The sequence below is a fragment of the Gorilla gorilla genome, chromosome 4, assembly GCF_029281585.2.
Source record: "Gorilla gorilla gorilla isolate KB3781 chromosome 4, NHGRI_mGorGor1-v2.1_pri, whole genome shotgun sequence".
NCBI lineage: Eukaryota > Metazoa > Chordata > Mammalia > Primates > Hominidae > Gorilla > Gorilla gorilla.
The window spans coordinates 9981254-10002500 of record NC_073228.2 but is presented as its reverse complement, the minus strand read 5'-3'; the positions used below and the strand labels follow the sequence as shown (position 1 = coordinate 10002500).

Here is a 21247-nt window from a genome sequence, read left to right as displayed (position 1 = left end):
GTCCCAGCCTGTGCGCAGAGGACACCCGCCGTGTGTGTGGTACGCACGTGCTCCACAGGCTAGAGGCCCTTGGGGAAGGGGCTCCACTGTAGGCAGTGGACCCAGGGAGACCACGGGGCTAAGTCCACGAGTCTGTGGGGCCTCTGCAGCCGGACCAGGCTGTCGGAGTCGGGGCCTGAGTGGGAAAGGGATGCCCCTCCCCCAGGATTGAGGATGTGAAAAATAAAGGCCACGAAACAAAAGAAAACACGTCAAACCCACGCATGTGGCCGAGTCTCCAGGTGGCGGGGCTGGGCCTGTCCTGGGTGTGGCACCTTGGGCTTTTCTGCTTGGTCTGTTCTCATTTCAGGGAGGCAAGTCCTGCCCTTTGTTTTGTTTTGTTTTGTTTGTGTTTGAGACAGAGTCTCGCTCTGTCTCCCAGGCTGGAGTGCGGTGGCGCGATCTCGGCTCACTGCAAGCTCCACCTCCCAGGTTCACGCCATTCTCCTGCCTCAGCCTCCCGAGTAGCTGGGACTACAGGCGCCCGCCACCATGCCTGGCTAATTTTTTGTATTTTTAGTGGAGACGGGGTTTCACCGTGTTAGCCAGGATGGTCTCGATCTCCTGACCTTGTGATCCGCCCACCTTGGCCTCCCAAAGTGCTGGGATTACAGGCGTGAGCCACCGCGCCCAGCTGAGTCCTGCTCTTTCAAGTAGGTCAGCAGATCCCAGGGTTGGGGGCACGGTGAGTGCACAGTGGACCCCTGCGGCCCTGTAAGCACACAGGTGGGTTCAGGCGGAGGCCGAGAGTTCCTGTCCCAGCATCCCACTCTGTGCATGGATGTGCACGTGTGTCTCGACTTGGACACTGCAGCACCCTGCCCTCTGACCTTCCCAGTACCCCTCATTCTGGGGGGTTGCTGCAAGCAGTTTCCAGCCCAGCTCTTACCTAATCTTTATCCCCTGTGTTCTGGTCACCAGCTCAGCCTGTGTCTTCCTGTCCCACCTGAGCCCTTGCAAGGCACACTGGCCATAGGGCCTGGCAGGGCACCTGCATCACCTGAGGCCGGCCCTGGCCTCCCCTTTGCCTAGGCTCTGGCCATCTGCCCCCTCCTCTCGGATTCCCCTCCCTGGGGAGGGACTGATCAGGGGCATCTGCAAGGAAGGCCTGAGAAGGGCTTTTGTTTTTCTCAGTGGGGAGGATTTCACGGTGGGGAGTTGGAAACGCAGAGGCAAGCCCGCCTCATGCAACAGGTGCCACCAGCAGTTCACATGCTCTGGGGCTGGATGTGGCGGAATGTGCCCGTCTCCCAGGCTGCCATGCACATCAGGCATGTGTGGGAGGCGTGCTGCATATACCTGCCCACCCATGCACGGGTCCAGCTGTGCCTCCTGGGGGGCGAGGCTCAGAAAGACACTGGTGGCAGAGTCCGACATGGACTTATAAGCACGGCCTCCCCGGCCACAGGCAAGCGGGCGTGAGCAGAGTGCAGCGCACCTCCCTCCATGCTTTGGTGACATCAGGCATCGGCTTTGAAGGAGGACATCAGGCAGTGGAGACGGGTGCCTCCTCTTAGTGGGCGGCTTAAGATGAAAGCCCAGACGTCGGTACCCTCACTCTCAGGCTCTTGAGTACAGGTGTCCGTGAGCCGCATTCCGGAGCCAGCGCTGCTCGCCCCTCCTGTGTGGTCCCTGGGCCCTGCCGGCAGCTCCACGTCCTGCCAGCGGCCCCGAGACTGGAGGTCAGGGGAGCCCCCAGGCCACGCACCACAGGCCAGGGTCCTTGGGAGTGCCCCCGGCTGTCAGGTGCCTCCTTCCGGTGGTTGTGGGGCGCAGTGGGGCTGAGGTCTGTGGCCTGGGCCTGGGCCTGGGCCTGGGACACTGTCCTGGGTGGGTGCTGGGTGAGGGCCCCACACCTTTGCCTTCCGAGTCTCCTGCCCCAGGGCCTCCGTGGCACTGGCTGAGGTGCCCTGGGGTACCTGATGGTTTCTTTCCTCTCCTCCCAGGGAGTGCCTGCAGCACCCCGGCGGGGCCACCCCAGTCTGCGTGTACACGAGGGATGAGGTAGGCGGCCTGCTCTTGTTCACCCAGTCCCCGCTCACTTTCAGCCCACTTTCCAACTGGAAAATCTGCTCTCCCGCAGCCGTCTCCAGGGCAGTGGCGGGAGACTCGGGCTCTTGAAAGCACGACGTGTTTCATGGAAAAAGAGGGAGTGGCCGGCCCTCGGAGCCCGGGCTGCCCCGAAACCTCCCTCGGCGCCCTGTTTGTTTTTTCAGCTTCTCTCAAAGCCCAAGAGTCACAAAAGTGGTTTCATTTAATAAATATTTGCTTTGCTCGGTGTTTTGATCATTTTCAAAACCAAGCGTGGCGTGGCGCAAGCAAAGCCCGCCGTGGCGGGACCCTCCTAGCGCTCGTCCCTGGCCTCACAGGGGCCTTTTGTTTCCACCCTGGCTGAGTGCCCTTTGCTGGGGTGGGGGGGCACTGGCCCGGGGGGGCCCTGGGGGGCCAGGACATTCCCCGCATTTATCCCCATTTGGAAGCTCCCTGGCTGGGGCTGTGACAGGGAGGTTCAGGTCTACGTCCTCCCTTGAGAGGATGAGCCACGGGGCTCAGGACCCAGGCCCAGCACTGTCCTGAGGCTGTGGCCCCCAGGGACTCTTACACCCTTTGGCTTTTGTGCTGGGCCCTTGACTGTGCCCTCGCTAGAGGCAGCTTCTCCACCCCTTCCTCACAGGTCAGAGTTAGCGTATGGGACGTGGCCAGCCAGGCCCGAGCCCTGCCCACCCCGAGCTGAGCACCAGGAATGGCCACCCCCATGGGTGACAGCACGTTCCTGCCTCTCTCGCTCCGGGCAGTGGGTCCTGGCACCAGGGCCTCCTCCTTGCAGCCCAGCTCTGCCAGCCCAGGCCTCAGTGAGCTTGGGTCCCAGCTGCGGAGACGAGGCTGGGGGGAGACACGGTCAGGCATGGGCAGCAGGTCCTGCCCTGGCTGCAGGCCAGACTCAAGCTGGGCCTTGTGGAGGGTGTGGACCGGCAGGGGCCAGATGTGGGGGGTGGGTAGGATGGAGGCCAGAGAGGGCATGTGGCCTGTGGTCCTGGTGGTGCCGGTGCCCGGAGGGCTTCCCTGGGCTCTGGGGTCCCGGTGCAAGGCCCACCTGTCCTGGCTGCTCCTCCTGCAGGTGACGGGTGAAGCTGCCCTGCGGGGCACGACGCTGCAGTCGCTGGGCCTGACGGGGGGCAGCGCCACCATCAGGTAAGGGCAGTGCCGCTGGGGCCGAGGAGTCTATTTAGCTAAAAAAAAGTGGTCTCAAAGGAAAGGAGAAAGGACACGTGGCAAGTGGGGAGTAGGTGTACCCAGGCCCTCGTCATGGAGAGCGCCTGGTGGCCTCTGCCTGCCTGTGGGCGTGGAGGCTGGGCTGCCCCAACCTCATCTCTGTGTCCCCCAGAGGGGCGGTGGATCTTGGGAGGGCGCATGGGGCAGGAGAGGGTGAACCGGGGGCGGGAGATGGTGAGCCGGGGGCGGGAGAGGGTGAGCCGGGGGCGGGAGAGGGTGAGCCGGGGGCGGGAGAGGGTGAGCCGGGGGCGGGAGAGGGTGAGCCGGGGGCGGGAGAGGGTGACCCGGGGGCGGGAGAGGGTGAGCCGGGGGCGGGAGAGGGTGACCCGGGGGCGGGAGAGGGTGAGCCGGGGGCGGGAGAGGGTGAGCCGGGGGCGGGAGAGGGTGAGCCGGGGGCAGGCACCACAAGGTGCTTCCCTTGTCCTCTGGCCCCACTCAGGTTTGTCATGAAGCGCTACGACCCCGTGGGCAAGACCCCAGGAAGCCTGGGCTCGTCAGCATCGGCTGGCCAGGCAGCCGCCAGAGCTCCACTTCCCTTGGAATCTGGGGAGCTCAGCCGCGGCGACTTGAGCCGTCGGGAGGACGCGGACACCTCAGGGCCCTGCTGCGAGCACACTCAGGAGAAGCAGAGCACAAGGGCACCCGCACCTGCCCCCTTCGTTCCTTTCTCGGGTGGGGGACAGAGACTGGGGGGCCCTCCTGGGCCCACGAGGCCTCTGACATCATCTTCAGCTAAGTTGCCGAAGTCCCTCTCCAGCCCTGGAGGCCCCTCCAAGCCAAAGAAGTCCAAGTCGGGCCAGGATCCCCAGCAGGAGCAGCAGCAGGAGCGGGAGCGGGATCCCCAGCAGGAGCAGGAGCAGGAGCGGGAGCCAGAGCAGGTAAAAGGGGCTCCGGGCCTTGGGACTTGGGGGTGTCCTTTCTCCTGACGTGTAGCCCTGCGTGGCTTTAGCTGGTCAGTCTGGTGGCGTGGCTGTGATGCGGGCAGAGGAACCCAAACGCGGGGCTCCAGACAGAAGCCTTCTGGCTTCGCCCAGGAAGGAATTTAGGGGTAAGCAGGTGGTAGAGAAAGTAGCTTTACTGAGATGGTGGCTGTGTCTGCTCCGGGATGAGGCTGTGTCCGCTCCGGGGTGAGGCCGTGTGGGCTCCGGGATGAGGCCGTGTCCGCTCCGGGATGAGGCCGTGTCCGCTCCGGGATGAGGCCGTGTCCGCTCCGGGATGAGGCCGTGTTGTCTCCATGACAAGGCGGCAACTGTGTCAGCTCCGTGTTGGCTCCGTGATGTGTGGCACAGAGCAGGGCCGCCCTGGGGTGGTGCGTGGAGGGCAGCAGCTCAGGGCATGGCCGCGGTCACATTTACATCCACTCAACTACATGCACGTTAAGGGGTGGGGCATTCAGAAATCTCTAGAAAAGGGGTGGTAACTTCCGGGTTATGGCCAGGGAAGGGGGAGCTGGTGAACGCATCAGCCAGTCTTCAATCTGGTCTGGAATCAAGCCCCACCTCCTACCTGAGCAGGGTCACTGGGCTTGTTCTTAGCTTCTCAGGCAAATGATTTTTTCTTTCTGGGTTTTTTTTTTTTGAGACAGAGTCTTACTCTGTCCCTAGGCGGGCGTGCAGTGGCGCGATCTCGGCTCACTGCAACCTCCGCCTCCCAAGTTCAAGTGATTACTCCTGCCTCAGCCTCCCGAGTAGCTGGGACTACAAGCGCGCACCACCAAGCCCAGCTAATTTTTTTTGTATTTTTAGTAGAGACAGGGTTTTACCGTGTTGTCCAGGACGGTCTCAATCTCTTGACCTCGTGATCCACCCACCTCGGCCTCCCAAAGTGCTGGGATTACAGGCGTGAGCCACCGCGCCCGGCTCTTTTTTCTGGTTTTAAACCACCTTTACTGAGGCACCCACTTTTTTTTTTTTTTTGAGATGGAGTTTTGTTTTTGTCGCCCAGGCTGGAGTGCGGTGGCGCACTTTCAGCCCACTGTAACCTCCACCTCCCGGGTTCAAGCGATTCTCCTGCCTCAGCCTCCGGAGTAGCTGGGACTACAGGCATGTGCCACCACGCCCAGCTAATTTTTGTATTTTAATACAGCTGTGGTTTCACCATGTTGACCAGGCTGGTCTCAAACTCCTGACCTCAGGTGATCTGCCCACCTCAGCCTCCCAAAGTGCTGGGATTACAGGTGTGAGCCACCGTGCTTTGCCTTTTCTTCGTTTTTTGAAACGGAGTCTCGCTCTGTCACCCAGGCTGGAATGCAGTGGTGCGATCTTGACCCACTGCAGCCTCTGCCTCCCAGCTTCAAGCGATTCTTCTGCCTCAGCCTCCCAAGTAGCTGGGATGACAGGCGTGTGCCACCACGCCCAGCTAATTTTTGTATTTTTAGTAGAGACGGGGTTTCACCATGTTGGCCAGGCTGGTCTCGAACTCCTGACCTCAGGTGATCCGCCCGCCTCGGCCTCCCAAAGTGCTGGGATTACAGGCTTGAGCCACCATGCCCAGCCTAATTTATTTTTATTTTTCATAAAGACAAGGTCTCTCTCTGTTGCCCAGGCTGGTCTCGAATTCCTGGGCTCAAGCGATCCTCTTATCTCAGCCACCCAAAATGCTGGGATTACAATTGTGAGCCACCTCACCAGGCCTGAAAGTTACTTTTTATAATACTGTGGATAGTATCATGCTTCCTGTTACGTCTTTGACTGGCTGACTCCTTGCTAGTTCTAGTGGCGTCTTGGTTTCTGTCGGGGCCTCTGCATACCTTTCCCTTTGTCCTCTCATCGTTTTTCTTCCTGTGTTGCAGTGAATGGGCCTCTGGTGCTTTTGGATCGTGGCGATCTTAGCAGACATCCTTCCTTGTCTTGATCGTAACAGGAATTACTAGTCATTTCTCTGCCAAGGATGATGTGTGCTATAAAAAGCCTTTATCAAGCAGAGAAAGTTACTATTCCTAACTTTCTGACATTTAAAAGAATCTTAAGTGGGTGTTGAACCATTTCAGTGTTTTCAGCATCAATGGAGATGACCGTATGCTTTATTTTATTGGCTTGTGCATGTGTGTTCATAAGTGAGACAGACTTTTTTTCCTTGCTCTGTCTTCATCCAGTTTGGGAATCAAATTTCACCTGGCTCACAAGGGAGCTGGGCAGTGGCCCCTCTTTTCTGGGTTCTGGAAGTTCTCCGAAGGTTATGGCCACTGCTCACTGCAGACTACACCCACCACTGGGGCACTGGGCCCTTGGCCGGGAGTGCGTGCAGGCAGGCGGCCAGGTGCTGACCTCCGAGCATGCCTGTGTGTGGCTGTGGCCTGACCCTCTCCCTCACGCCTCCCCCCCACCGTGGGGACCTCGTGTCTGTGGGGTCCCTGGCCCTGTGGCTGACTTTTCCTTTGTCCCTGTCCTGACCCCGCATCAGAGCCCTGCACCTGGGCTGCTGAAACCTGACTTCCTCAGCTTCCTCACCTGCAGAACTAAGGTGTTTGTGGCATTTATGGATTTTGTGCCAAAAGAGGCAGACTGGGGGACTGTCATGCAGCTCTCGGTGACAGGGATGGGAGGAGGCTGTTTCCCAGCCCCTGTGTCCCCTGAGGGCCAGGCTGCCAGCTGCCAGCCACAGCCCAGGGGCCAGGTCAGAGCTTCTTGAGCTCCTGCTGACATAGTGGGCCTGGAAGGCCCCCATGCCTCCATCTCCTGTGGACATTTAAAAATATTTGTGTCTGGACCTGGCATGGTGGCTCACACCTGTAATCCCAGCACTTTGGGAGACCGAGGTGGGCAGATCACTTGAGGTCAGGAGTTTGAGACCAGCCTGGACAACATGGCAAAACCCTGTCTCTACCAAAAATACAAAAATTAGCTGGGCATGGTGGCAGGTGCCTGTAATCCCAGCTACTTGGGAGACTGAAGCAGGAGAATCGCTTGAACCCAGGAGGCGGAGGTTGCAGTGAGCCGAGATCGTGCCACTGCACTCCAGCCTGGGTGACAGAGTGAAACTCCATCTCAAAAAAAAAAAAAAAAAAAGAAAACAAGAAGTGGCCAGGAGGGCTCTGTGCACATAGCCCCGGCCTCGGCTGTCCTCTGGGCACTCGCGCTACGTGTCCCGGACCTCAGGTGAGGTCAGGAGTTCGCTTCTTCCTCCTCTGGCCACTTCTGAGTGAAGCAACCTCATGCCTCCCTCTTGCCTCCCGGCCACACACCTGGGAGGGCAGAGGCCGGGCGTCTGTACCGTGTTGGATATGGGGGCTCCCATCTAGCCCGGCGTCAGGGTCCAGCCCCTCTGTTTTCTGTCCATCTGGCTGTCCTGGGACTGTTCCTGTTGAGTGGACAAGGAAGAGGGGAGTGAGGGTGTTGGGTCCATTCTAGGACTGTGATGGTGTTGGCACCCCGTCCTCCCTCTGGGAACTCTGCCAAACTCTGCACTGTGACACCTGAGTCCCCATGAAGCGCTCGTGCCCCTCGACCCGTGTGCTCCGGGTGAGCAGGGGCTGACCCCCTCTAGGCCTGCTCTTGTGGGGACCCCTCAGTGTGAGAGACACAGTGGCTATCATGTTCCCCCATTCTAGAGGCGTGGGCCTCAGCCCCTTCCCTCCATGCCCAGGGCGGGTCTTGTCTGCAGAGCGTGGGGCGTGGAGCATGGGGCTCGCAGCCCAGAGCAGCGCCCGCCCGTGCTCGCCCGTTGGGAGGCGCTGTTGGGGTGGGGTCTCGGCTGGCAGGAGGGGTCCAGGGGAGGGAGCGTGTGCCTGGCCTGCGTGGCGTGCTGAGGGCCTTTGATCTGGGACTTGGGCAGCTGATTGATGGAGGGCGTCCTGCCCGCCCGGCGCCTCCCATCGCCGCCAGCCGCACACGCAGAGGGCCCGAGGCCACATGCCGCTGCTGGGTCCCTTTCAGTGATGGGGGGAGGGGAGAAGGGAACAAAACAGAACTTTTTTGGGGAACTTCAAAGGTACACTTTAGTAAGCAAAAGGAGTTTCCAAGTTTCCCATTAATGTTTTGCCTGTGTGTGGTTTTTGGATTTAAATAAAGAGTCAGAAGAAAGAGACAGGATAAAATACAGGCAGGTCCTCGGCCGAGACCCGGGGTGGTTCACAGACCCGGGCGGTTCCTGCCTTTGATGTCAGGCATTAATTATTAGAAGGTAGTTTTACTGGCGATCAGAACTGGGCGCTGGGAGAGGCTGGGGCTGCCCGGCGCCCCCTGGCCCTGTCTTTGAAGTGCCTCCACTGGCCGGGAGGCCGCCCTGCAGCCCTGTGCTGGGCTGGGACGCCAGTCCCAGCAGACGCCCCCCACAACTCGGCCTCCCGGCAGCTGGCACGAGGGCCGCTCCTGATCAAAGGCTGGGTCTGCCCGCACGGGCTGGCGGCTGCTGCCCTGCCTGCCCCTCCCGCCTCGGGGGTGAACCTTGCTCCTGGAGCCGGGGCCTGGGGTTTCCTCAGCAACCCTGCTCACACCCGGCCCTCTGTGGCTGACAGCCGGTGTGGGACTCGTGGGGCGGGGAGGAGCCTGTCCCAGGGTTTTGGGGGTAAACCAGCGGGGAGGAAGCTGGGCCTGGAGCGGGTCATGCACTGGGCGTGGTGAATACACCCTGCCTGGGACCCCCATGTGCCTGGCAGGGCAGGTGCTGTTGACCCTGGGCAGTAGGTATTGGGCCAGGGGCTCCTGCCCCTGGACCCTGACGCCGGGCTAGACAGGAGCCCCCACATCCAACGCGATGCAGACTCCCATCCCTGCGGCCAGCCCAGTCAGTGGCCAGGGTGGCCCAGGTCCCTGCTATGCCTCATGGGTGTCTGAGGACAACCCTGGGCTCTGAGGCTGTCCCTAGGGGCACAGCCTGTGGCCTTGATTGGAATGGCCACCAAGCGTGGCTGGCAGATGGCTCAGCGACTTTGCAGGTGGCTGGCTGAGTCCCGGCTGTTTAGAAGCCTGGTGACTGACAGGCGCTTGTGTTTTGGTGAGGAACCCCGGGGGGTGGGGGGTGGATGCTCGCCACTGGGGCTGTGGGGAGAACCGGGAGTGTGGGGCTCCGTACTGGGCGAGTCGGCTGCTGCAGGGCGCAGACCCCACTGGCCCCTTCTGGCCTGGACTCTCCTCCCTGTTGGGCCCAAGATCCCCTGGTTGGGATTGTTCCAGGAACTCAGGTCAGGGGCCCCGTCAGCCCTTCCCGGGCTCCCCCAGGAGCAGCCTCCAGACTCTGCCCTGCGGATGAGCCCCCTCACCAAACTGCTTTTCCTTCCTGTCTGGGGGTGTTGGTGCGCTTTATCCACAGTGACACACGCCTGCCACACCATAACGTGCCCAGCTCCAGATGGGCTCATGGTCAGCCCAGGCTGCAGCAGTCCTGAATCCTGTTCTTATTTTTCTTTTCTTTTTTTTTTTTTTTGAGACAGAGTCTTGCTCTGTTGCCCAGGCTGGAGTGCAGTGGCGCGATCTCAGCTCACTGCAAGCTCTGCCTCCCGGGTTCACACCATTCTCCTGCCTCAGCCTCCCGAGTAGTTGGGACCACAGGCGACCGCCACCACGCCTGGCTAATTTTTTGTATTTTTAGTAGAGACGGGGTTTCACCGTGTTAGCCACGATGGTCTCGATCTCCTGACCTCGTGATCTGCCCTCCTCGGCCTCCCAAAGTGCTGGGATTACAGCCACTGTGCCCGGCCTTCTTTTCTTTTCTTTTTCTTTTTCCTTTTTTTTTTTTTTTTGAGACACAGTCTCGCTCTCTTGCCCAGGCAGGAGTGCAGGGGCACAACTACGGCTCACAGCAGTCTTGACCTTCCATCTCAGCCTCCCGAGTAGCTGGGACTGCAGGTGTGAGCCACTGCACCTGGCCTCTGTTTTCATTTTCTAAAGTATTTTTCTTTTTAAAATTAAAAAGTGATTTTTTTCTTATGAGTACCTCATGCTTTATATTTTCATCTTTTCATTTTCATTTTATTTTATTTTATTTATTTTTTTGAGACAGTCTTGCGCTGTCACCCAGGCTGGAGTACAATGGCACGATCTCGGCTCACTGCAACCTTCCCCTCCCAGTTCAAGTAATTTTTCTGCCTCAGCCTCCCGAGTAGCTGGGATTGATTACAGGTGCCTGCCACCTGTAATTTCTGTGTTTTTTGTAGAGAAGGGGTTTTGCCATGTTGGTCAGGCTGGTCTCGCACTCCTGACCTCAGGTGATCCACTTGCGTCGGCCTCGCGAAGTGCTGGGATTACAGGTGTGAGCCTCTGTGCCCGGCCTATTTTTATTTTTATTTTTATTTTTTGAGACAGAGTCTCACTCTGTTGCCCAGGCTGGAGTGCAGTGGCATGATCTCAGCTCACTGCAACCTCCACCTCCCGGGTTCAAGTGATTCTGCTGCCTCAGCCTCCTGAGTAGCTAAGAGGCACCTGCCACCATGCCCGGCTAATTTTTATATTTTTAGTAGAGATGGGGTTTTACCATGTTTGTCAGGCTGATCTCAAACTCCTGACCTCAGGTGATCTGCCTGCTTCGGCCTCCCAAATTGTTAGGATTACAGGCGTGAGCCACCGCGCCCGGCCTGTTTTCATCTTTTTAAAATAACTTTTTTTTTTTCGAGACAGGGTCTGTCTATGTTGCCTAGCCTGGAGTGTGGTGGTGCGATCTCTGCTCACTGCAACCTCCGCCTCCTGGGTTCAAGCGATTTTCGTGTCTCAGCCTCCTGAATAGCTGGGATTACAGGTGCCCATTTAGTAGAGATGGAGTTTTCGTCATGTTGACAGGCTGCTCTTGAACTCCTGACCTTAGGTGGTCTGCCGGCCTTGGCCTCCGAAAGAGCTGGCATTACAGGCGTGAGCCACCGTGCCCGGCCTAAAATAACTTTTCTTGGCTGGGTACAGTGGCTCGCACCTATAATCACAGCACTTCGGGAGGCCGAGCTGCGAGGATCTCTTCAGCCTAGGGGTTTTAGACCAGCCTGGGCAACATAACGAGACCCCATCTCTACAAAGGAAATTTAAAAATTAGTAGGGCGTGGTGGCGTGTGCCTGTAGCCCCAGCTACTTGGGAGGCTGAGACGGGAGGATTGCCTGAGCCTGAGAGATCAAGACTGCAGTGAGCTGAGATTGCACTGCTGCACTCCAGCCTGGGCAACAGAGCGAGACGCTGTCTCAAAACAGAAACATCTCTGCTTTGGGCCTTCCTTGTTGGCCTCTCCCCAGCCATGTGGCCACTCGCGGGCAGGCCCGGGCCATGAGCATCGGTGCGGATGTTGTACTCAGCCTGGGGGCGGCGCCGTCTCCTCTGGGTGGGATTCGAGGCCTGATGCCTCTGCTTGGTGCAGGAGGGATGTTGTGCTGAGGGTGTTCCCCGTGCTTTGGATGTAAAATTTGGGCATGGAGTTTGTGGTGTCCTCAGAGGCAGTCCCGCCTGCGTCCTTTGTGCATGCCTGTCCACGCCGGTCGCAGCGGTCTCCCCACAGAGCCCGCGCCCGCGCCCAGGCCCGCCTCTCGCCCTGGCACAGCCTCTTCTGCTGTGCACGTCCCAGGCCTTTGATGGCGTCCACGTGCTCCGCCGCCTGCCTCCGAGGGTGGCCGGGGCGCTGAGTAACTCGGGAGGTTTGGCCCGTGTCTGGCGTAGTGATTCATTGAAGCTCAGAGCCTCCAGGGGAAACTCCACACTCCCTCTCACCGGAGCCCTGGCGGGGCAGGCCCGGCCGAGACGGGGGGGGGGGAGGGAGGCCGGGAGGGAAAAACACAAACCCTCAGAGACGCTGGAAACTCTGAGGTTGGGGCCACCTCCGAATGGGTTCACATTTTTCCTCTGTGTGTCATCACATCCTGGAAAATTACTGTCAAGAAAAGGAGACCTCTGGGCAGTGTCCCGGCCCGTGTGCATGCCCCTGGCGCCCTCACCCCGCAGCCCCCAGCCTCCCTCCCCTCGGTGTCCCAGCTCAGCGGCCCAGGGATGCCCCAGCACTGTCTGCTGTGAGGCTGCGCACCCGCAGGGCTGCCCCTGGCATCCCTGACAGCGTCCCTGTCCTCAGTCCTGCCCGTCCTTTCTGGCCTTTCTCCGGCCCCCTTCCGGTTTCGGGGCATCTGGATAAATGGTTAGCATCATTGTGGTCCGGTCCTTGCGGCCCTCCTGGAGGCCGGGACCTGGGGGTCCACCGGGGGCCTGGGTTTGCAGGAGACAGGAAGGGGCTAAAGGGGCAGAAGCATGCAGGGGCTTCACCTGCAGGAGGAGTCGGGTCTTTCACAGCTGCCCGGCCACCCTCGGAGCCTGAGAGGCCAGCACCCCTTTCCCTCATGGTGCCAGCTGGACCCTCCACGCTCCTTGCCTCCTTGTGTGTCATGTGGCAGCCATAGTCACCCCCACCCTGTGGCGTATTTTGAGCTTCTGGGGAGCTCAGCACACACAGCCTCTGGGAAAGTGCCAGCGCCGGCTGCTGGACCCTGCTGTGCCCCCGGCATCACCCCCGTCCTCTGAGACCTCTGGCTCTGCCCAGCAAGAGGGGCAGGGTCGGGAAGAAGGGGGTGTGTGGCCTTTGGAAGCCGGGCCCAGGCAGTGAGGCGGAAACCAGGCCTGGCTCAGCATGGCGAGCTCCTCCTGGTGGAGGCACTGGTGTCCGGGGGCATCAGCGGCACAGAGAAGGTTCCGGGCTCCATCTCCTGAACCTGTCTGGAAGAGCCCAGCTGCTCCCATGGACCTGCGACCTGCCGCCTGGGGCCGGGGGTCTGGGCCTCTTTGCATCAGCTCAGGGGAGGCCATCCGCGGCTGGGCGAGGGTCAGCTGCCATTTGGATGCCCCGGCAGCCGTGGGGCTCTCGCCTCTGCCAGAGCAGGCAGCGTCCGAGGTGGCAAGGGCTTTGGGGAGCAGCGGGAGGCCTGGGGGTACCAAGTGTTCTGGAAATATTGCTGGTTCTTCTGGGGCAGTCCTGACCCGCTGGGCAGAGCAGAACATGGCCTCTGCTCAGTGGCAGGGTGGGGCACCGGGGTGGCGGAAACATGAGGCCGCGTGAAGTGGGCATCAGTTGGGCTCTGGGGTTTGGGATCGGAGGCCTGCGGGGCAGTGGTCCCCCGGCTCTTGCTGCCCTGTGGTTCAGTTCCTCCTGCTGCCGCGCCTGTGTGCCTTGTGGGTCGGCAGGCCTCGTGAGAGGCCTCATCTGAGACAGGAAGCCCCACGCAGGCTTCTGGAAGGCTCCTCCTGGCTCTCAGCCACCCCGTTGGCTGAGTGAGACTGACCCCAGCAGCTTCCTGAGGCGTGGCAAGACCCCCAGGGACACCTGGCGGCCACACACCTGGGGGACCCCACCAAGGCTGAGACCCAGGTTGGGGCCCCCTGCACTGCTGAGGTTTCGGCCTCATTCCCCGCTGGCCCTCTGTCTGCTTGGGAGCTTTCCAGGTGGGGATGTTCGTAGGGACAGTGGTATGGCATCCAGTTGCCTCCTCCCTGAAACCTTCAACCCGAACCTCACTCAGCACAGAGAATTGGGGGCCAGACCACGGCGGACGGAGGCGTCCTGCTGACACAGCCCCTGTCGGGATGTGGGAAGGGGCGGAGGCACAGCTCCAGCCCCAGCGTGACCGTGTGTGTGGGAAAACCGTCCGGGTACTTGGGGACAGCAGGGACATTTCCAGTGTGGGTGTGTGAGAGCCACCTCCCCCATGCGGTGGGCCCTGGTGTGATGCTGGCAGCTGGGACAAGAGTCCTTCTCTCAGCAGATGCTGCTGTGCTCCTGGGGCACAGTCTGTGGTTTTCTTTTGTATGCATGTCCATGCTTGGGTTTGTGTGCATGTCCTTGCGTGTGTGTGTCCTTGCGTGTGCACGTGTGTGCTTGGGGGCGTGTGCGTGTCCTTGCGGGTGCACGTGCGTGCTTGGGGGGTGTGTGCATGTCCTTGCGGGTGCGCGTGTGTGCACGGGTGTGTGTGTGTCCTTGCATGTGCACGGGTGTGTGTGTGTGTCCTTGCGGGTGCATGTGCATGCTTGGGGGGCATGTGCGTGTCCTTGCGGGTGCACGTGCATGTTTGGGGGTGTGTGTGTGTCCTTGCGGGTGCACGTGTACTTGGGTGCATGCAGGTGTGTGTGTATATGCATGTCTGTGTGTGCACATGTGTGCATGCATGTTTGCCCCAGAGCGGAAGGAAAGTGAATGCAGCCGAATGATCACATCTGCATGAGGGGTGTTCACTGCTGTGTCTGCCCATCTTTCTGTGGGATGAAATATTTCAAAATAAGAAATTGAGGGGAAAGAGAAAGGAGGGTGCTTGTCTCTCTCCTTGCCTCCTGCTCCTCCTCCCTGTGTTGGAGGCTCCAGGATGCCTCACCCCAGGTTGACGTCATTTTTGGCCTGCACAGGCAACCCCTTTCTTTTCTCCGGGCACCGGCGAGGAGGCTGGGGAGGGGAGACGGGAATTCCCCCAGGGGCCAGGCCTTGACTGCCCTGCAGGGCCCTCGCTGTCGCTTTTTTCCCTCACAATGTCTCATCCCTCAACCTCTGTTTTCCATCCAAAGGCATCTCTGTGAATCCACCTGGCGCGGGAGCGGCGCTGATGCCACAAATGCGGGCCAGACTGCTGGGCAGAGCTCGCCAGTCAACAGGGCTGGGTGTGGCTGGGGCAGCCGTGAGACCCCAGGCCCTGCCGCTGCGGCTCCCCCTTCCTGGCCCCTCTTCTCTGTGGGACGGAAAGTCTCTCCTGGGGAAGGCTCGGAGCTGAGCTGATGGGTGTTTGAAGTTTCTCCACACACAGGGTCCCCTGGCACCTCCCTCTGTCATTTGGTGGCCAAGTGACATTTCCCAGCAGCCCTACTGCAGATGCCATATGTTCTCGGGGTGACTCAGGTGGCCTGGGCCCTTCTGGTAGCCGCTTATCCAGCCTGACCCCAGGCTCCAGCGAGGCTGCTCCGGATCGGGGCTGCTCTGCCCAGGTGAAGGGCGGGTGTGGGAGGTTTCCGTAGAGGCCGCTCTCCCCTGCTATCCCGGCCCCGTGTGGGACCGTGGGTCTGTCTGACAGACAGAGGCTTCCTGAGCCAGGCCCTTGGGATGATGGATAGGAATCTAGGGTGGATCCACAGGAATTAGAGATTTTATCAGTTTTGTTTTCCAAATGAAGTCAACAGCCCTCTAGCAGCGTGATGCTGATGGTCCTGTCCCCTATGGCCCCCATCCTGGAGGCACCCTGGTGTGGGCTGTGGGCCTGGGGGTCCTTGGCACTGTCCAGTATGCGGACGTGCCAGCAGCCCACATTTCCCCCAGTGACCACCAGGCTGTGGCCTGGACATGGCCATCTGAGCACGTCGTGTCCTGGGGCCCCTTCTGGTGGTCAGGCTCAGTACGAGCCCATCAGGGGTACTCTACCCGCCTGGGGAGACAGTGTGGCTTCTGGGGGCTCCTCCAGGGAGGCTCTGGACCAGGCTGCAGAGGATGCCAACCTGCCACAGGCTGGCCTGGCTCTCATGGACATGGTGGCTCCTGGCCCAGGGTCTGTCCCCTGGGAACCCAGGCGTGCTCGCAGCCCTCTGGAATGCAGGCGCTGGGGCTGTGGGGGGCCGCCTGGCGCCTGGCATCTTGTTATAAAAAGCTCTGGCGCAGGCTGCTCTCAGTGGCTGCAGGATGGTTGTGGCTTTGGAAGGGCAGCCCCCAGGGGCCTTGGTCAGCCACCTGTGGGCCCCACTGCCGAGCCGTGGTCAGCCCTCACTGGCTGCCCTGCCATGACGCTGCTGAGGGCAATGCAGCTCCCGCCAGACTCTCGTGACAAGTCATAACAGCCACATGCTGGGTGGCTGCAGGGCCCTGTCGCCCACAGCAGTCGAGGTCTCAGGTGTGTCTGGAGGGCAGCCCTGGAGACATCTGGGACAGGCGTACCTCTGGCAGGCGCACCCTGGCTGTCACCCAGTGTGGGAATGGTGGGGGTGCTGGAATGCTGTGCAGGGCAGGAGGCAGCAGCCCGTGGCTGGGTGGGAGACTGCAGGGTAGACGGGACGGGACCAGGAGGGTTGTTCCCAGGGACTGCCAAGCCATCCCCAGGTGTCGAGAGTGTGAGGTAGGAGTGGGAGCCCAGAGCCAGCTCCAGGCCACCCCCACTCCCGTCAGCTCTCGGCTGTTCTGTGTGAGGGGGGACGGGGCCGAGTGTGGGTCGGCGCAGTGCTGAGGTGTCCCACGCACCCCAGCACTGCGCTGAATGCATTGAAATCACTGCCCAGGGCTCCGCAAGCTGCATGGCCCGGCTTTGTCAATTTCATTGCTGTTGATGCCAATTAGGGGTGATGCTGTCCCTCCTGCATCCCAGGGTGGGCAGAGGGATGGGCCGGCTTGTTCCCTGGGGGCAGGCGTGCATGGAGTCAGCCTGGCCATGGAGCTGTGGCCAAGAGGGCAGCGGGGGCAGCTGGACTGGGGTTTTTGCCGACGCTCTAATTTGGCGGCTGTCGCCACCCCTCCCCCCCATGGAGACCCTGACGTGGCCTGAGCCAGACTCCAGGGGCCATGTGCCCTGCTGAGGAGCAGGGGCTCAGCATCAGGTCTGGTGCACTGACTGGGAGAGGGGGGTCTCCAGCCCTGGACAGGCCCTGAGTGGGGTGGGGGCCCCCAGCTGCTGTGCCCAGCCCTGCCCCCAGGACCTGGCCTTGGCCCTGCGCTGGCCGGGGCCAGGGAGGGAGTGGGCCCAGCTCCCAAGTCTGTGTGACCACCTCGGCTGGGACACTGACAGCCCGGGATGCGGAGGGCCCAGCCCGTGACACCCGCCGTCAGCCGCACCCTCTGCCTCCAGCCCCTGGACCGGGAGCCCGTGGACCGGGAGCCGGTGGTGTGCCACCCCGACCTGGAGGAGCGGCTGCAGGCCTGGCCAGCGGAGCTGCCTGATGAGTTCTTTGAGCTGACGGTGGACGACGTGAGAAGACGCTTGGCCCAGCTCAAGAGTGAGCGGTGGGTGCCCCCTCAGTGCCTCCCGGCATCTTCGCGCCAAGGTTTGCCCCATCGGGTGCTTGTGCTGCCCGCTGTCCCCACTGCCAGCACTGGCTCCCGGCCCAGGTCCCTGACAGGCTGCCCTTAACAGGACCTCAGAGGGTTGGGGCCCAGGGAGGGGCGTCCAGACCTTCCTGCCTTGTGTGGGGAGAGCAGCCCACTCCCACCCTGGAGGGTGCAGGTGAGGAGCCCAGGGCCTGTTGCCAGGGCCCCCATTCTGACCAGAAGCCCTGTTCCTTCCCCTCCTCACCACAGGAAGCGCCTGGAAGAAGCCCCCTTGGTGACCAAGGCCTTCAGGGAGGCGCAGATAAAGGAGAAGCTGGAGCGCTACCCAAAGGTCTGCAGACGGGACGTGGGGTCGACTGAGGCACAGCTCTGAGGGGGCCCCCCCGAGGTCTACGGATGGGATGTAGGGGCGACTGAGGCACAGCTCTGAGGGGCCCCCCCCGAGGTCTACAGACGGGACGTGGGGGCGACTGAGGCACAGCTCTGAGGGGCCCCCCCTGAGGTCTACAGACGGGACGTAGGGGCGACTGAGGCACAGCTCTGAGGGGGCCCCCCCTGAGGTCTACAGACGGGACGTGGGGGCGACTGAGGCACAGCTCTGAGGGGCCCCCCGTGAGGTCTGCAGACGGGACGTGGGGGCGACTGAGGCACAGCTCTGAGGGGCCCCCCGTGAGGTCTACAGACGGGACGTGGGGGCGACTGAGGCACAGCTCTGAGGGGCCCCCCGTGAGGTCTGCAGACGGGACGTGGGGGCGACTGAGGCACAGCTCTGAGGGGCCCCCCGTGAGGTCTACAGACGGGACGTGGGGGCGACTGAGGCACAGCTCTGAGGGGGCCCCCCCTGAGGTCTACAGACGGGACGTGGGGGCGACTGAGGCACAGCTCTGAGGGGCCCCCCGTGAGGTCTGCAGACGGGACGTGGGGGCGACTGAGGCACAGCTCTGAGGGGCCCCCCGTGAGGTCTACAGACGGGACGTGGGGGCGACTGAGGCACAGCTCTGAGGGGGCCCCCCCTGAGGTCTACAGACGGGACGTAGGGGTGACTGAGGCACAGCTCTGAGGGGGCCCCCCGTGAGGTCTGTGGACGGGACGTGGGGGCGACTGAGGCACAGCTCTGAGGGGGCCCCCCCTGAGGTCTACAGACGGGACGTAGGGGCGACTGAGGCACAGCTCTGAGGGGGCCCCCCCTGAGGTTTGTGGACGGGACGTAGGGGCGACTGAGGCACAGCTCTGAGGGGGCCCCCTGTGAGGTCTGTGGACGGGACGTGGGGGCGACTGAGGCACAGCTCTGAGCAGGGCCCCCCCGTGGTGGCGCGCATGCCCTTAGTGGCCAGTCGATCCTCCCCTGCTCATGATTTAGAATGAAACCTTTTTTTTTTTTTTTGAGACGGAGTCTCTCTCTGTCGCCCAGGCTGGAGTCAGTGGTGCCATCTCGGCTCACTGCAAGCTCCGCCTCCCAGGTTCATGCCATTCTCCCGCCTCAGCCTCCCGAGTAGCTGGGTCTACAGGCGCCCACCACGCCCGGCTAATTTTGTTTTTGTATTTTTAGTAGAGACGGGGTTTCAGTGTGTTAGCCAGGATGGTCTTGATTTCCTGACCTCGTGATCCGCCTGCCTTGGCTTCCCAAAGTGCTGGGACTACAGGCATGAACCACTGTGCCCGGCCTTTTTTTTTTTTTTTTAATTTATTTATTTTTTATATATTTTTTGAGACGGAACCTTGCTGGAGTGCACTGGTGGGATCTCGCCTCACTGCAACCTCCGCCTCCCGGGTTCAAGTGGTTCTCCTGCCTCAGCCTCCAAAGTAGCTGGGATTTCAGGTACCCGCTACCACTAGCTCGGCTAATTTTTGTTGTTTTTTTTTTTTTTACTAGAGATGGAGTTTTACCATGTTGGCCCGGCTGGTCTTGAACTCCTGACCTCAGGTGATCTGCCCGCCTCGGCCTCCCAAAGTTCTGGGATTACAGGCTTGAGCCACCACACCTGGCTGAATGAAACTTTAAACAGCACATTTGAGCCGGGCGTGGTGGCTCACGCCTGTAATCCCAGCACTTTGGGAGGCCAAGGTGGGCGGATCATGAGGTCAGGAGATCGAGACCATCCTGGCTGACACGGTGAAACCCCATCTCTACTAAAAATACAAAAAATTAGTCGGGAGAGGTTGCGCACGCCTGTAGTCCCAGCTACTCAGGAGGCTGAGGCAGGAGAATGGCGTGAACCCGGGAGGCAGAGCTTGCAGTGAGCCAAGATCACGCCACTGCACTCCAGCCTGGGCAACAGAGCGAGACTCCATCTCAAAAAAAAAAAAAAAAAACCAGCACATTTGAACCCAGGTCAGTGTGGTTTTAGAATGCAGGCCGCTGTGCACACGCACGGCACTTGGCTGTCTCCATGCCCAGCCTGCCACGGGGGAGTCGAGGCCCAGGCCCTGATTGGGGGTGGCTGCTTCTGCCTGCCCCAGCCCTGGTGTCCATGGCCCAGCGTGGGCCGAGTGGGGAGGCCATGCCCTGGTCCCTGGTGCAGCTCCGGCCGTCCCTCCGACCCTTCCACTTGTCTGGCCTAGGTGGCTCTGAGGGTCCTGTTCCCCGATCGCTACGTCCTACAGGGCTTCTTCCGCCCCAGCGAGACAGGTGGGCAGCGCTGCGGGGTGTCCGGGGATGGGGGGCGGGGGCCCACGGGGCCTCTCCCAGCTCCTTCCTTCCAGGCCACAGGACTGCAGCCACCTGGCCTGCGGGCTCCAGGGCACTGGGTGGGTGCGGGTGCTGGTGTCCCCGTGGGGGTGCAGAGGCATCCCAGTTCGCAGAATGTCAGGCAGGCTGGGCGCTCGCTCCAGGTGCCCGGCCCCAGCTCAGGGAGCCCGTGGTCCTGAGTGCTCACGTCGCCCACCTACTGGGCATGGGTGGGGCAGAGGGGCACCCAGAGGAAGGCACCCTACCCCGGGAGGAGGGCAGTGGTGCTGTGACATTCAGGGGCTTGTGACCTGTACCCCAGACAGCCGGGCGGCAGCAGCCCAAGGTCACAGGGGCCTCCCCCAGGGAAAGGGAAGCGCTTAGGCTGGGGTGGGGGTGGGGCTGGGGGGCAGCGGGTGGCAGTGGGAGTGCTCTCCAGCAGGGCGGGGGTCCCAAGTGTGGCCTGCACGGCGGCCCAGCCACGCCGAGCACCTGGAGTGCTGTGGGAGGAACAGGGCTGAATTCCCACCCCTCGGGGAAAGGCCCAGGAGAGTGGGAGCAGTGGCCCAGGTGCTGGGACAGCCCGGGGCTGGCGTGGTGGAAGAGTTGTCTTTGTGTTTTCTCCTCTGCAGTGGGGGACTTGCGAGACTTCGTGAGGAGCCACCTGGGGAACCCCAAGCTGTCATTTTACCTGTGTACGTTTTTTCTCCTGAGCCCACTCCTGCCTCCAGTGCTCGGGGCCTTGGTGCTGTGGGCACACCGCCCGTCCCAGCTGGGGCTCGTGGCAGCTTCTCCACAGGAGCATCATCTGTGGCCTCCCGCCCAGCTGCCTCCTGCAGCCCATGGTGTCTGTGTGGAGACCTAGGAGGGCCCTTCTCCCCGAGCCAGGCGGTGGGAGCCAGGCTTCCTGCCTTCTGTCTCAGCGCCCTGCTCCCCTCTGGAGCCCTGCTGCACCCCAGCCTGGTCCTCACCCCTGGGGCTCAGGCCACTCCTGCCCGAGGGCTGTGGGAAGGGTGGGTGGACAGGGAGTGGCAGGCCTCCCTTGGAGGGCGTCTAGGTGGCAAAGGGTTAGGCTGCCCACTGCAAGGGGAGCCGGGCTGCACGGGTGGTGTCCCCTGCAGGTGGGCCTGCCCCCCACCGGCCCTTCCGAGCCCTCAGCTGGAGTTTCTGCAGCAGGAGTGTGGGCACAGGGCGTGCTCGTGAGGGGCTCTTCTGCCCCACTTGAGGCGTCACCCCCATCTGCAGGCCTGTCTTCCTTCGGGAGCATGGATGGGCAAGGTCCCCGGTGCTTCCTAACACGTAGGTGCCTTCTCTCCTCAGTCATCACCCCTCCAAAAACAGTCCTGGACGACCACACGCAGACCCTCTTTCAG

At 61.4% G+C, this 21247-nt stretch overlaps 1 protein-coding gene across 3 annotated transcripts in view; it reads left to right on the top strand.

Annotated features, from left to right (window-relative positions):
- Positions 1 to 21247, top strand: part of LOC129533952 (tether containing UBX domain for GLUT4) — a 41839-nt gene that overhangs the window by 15541 nt on the left and 5051 nt on the right. For all 3 annotated transcript variants that reach the window (XM_055389388.1, XM_055389389.2, XM_063705738.1), the window contains exons 5-12: positions 1986 to 2043; positions 3158 to 3231; positions 3752 to 4190; positions 17007 to 17161; positions 17456 to 17537; positions 19769 to 19835; positions 20507 to 20569; positions 21195 to 21247. In XM_055389388.1, coding sequence (XP_055245363.1) covers positions 1986 to 2043; positions 3158 to 3231; positions 3752 to 4190; positions 17007 to 17161; positions 17456 to 17537; positions 19769 to 19835; positions 20507 to 20569; positions 21195 to 21247 — 991 coding nt within the window. The remainder of the gene's footprint in view (positions 1 to 1985; positions 2044 to 3157; positions 3232 to 3751; positions 4191 to 17006; positions 17162 to 17455; positions 17538 to 19768; positions 19836 to 20506; positions 20570 to 21194) is intronic.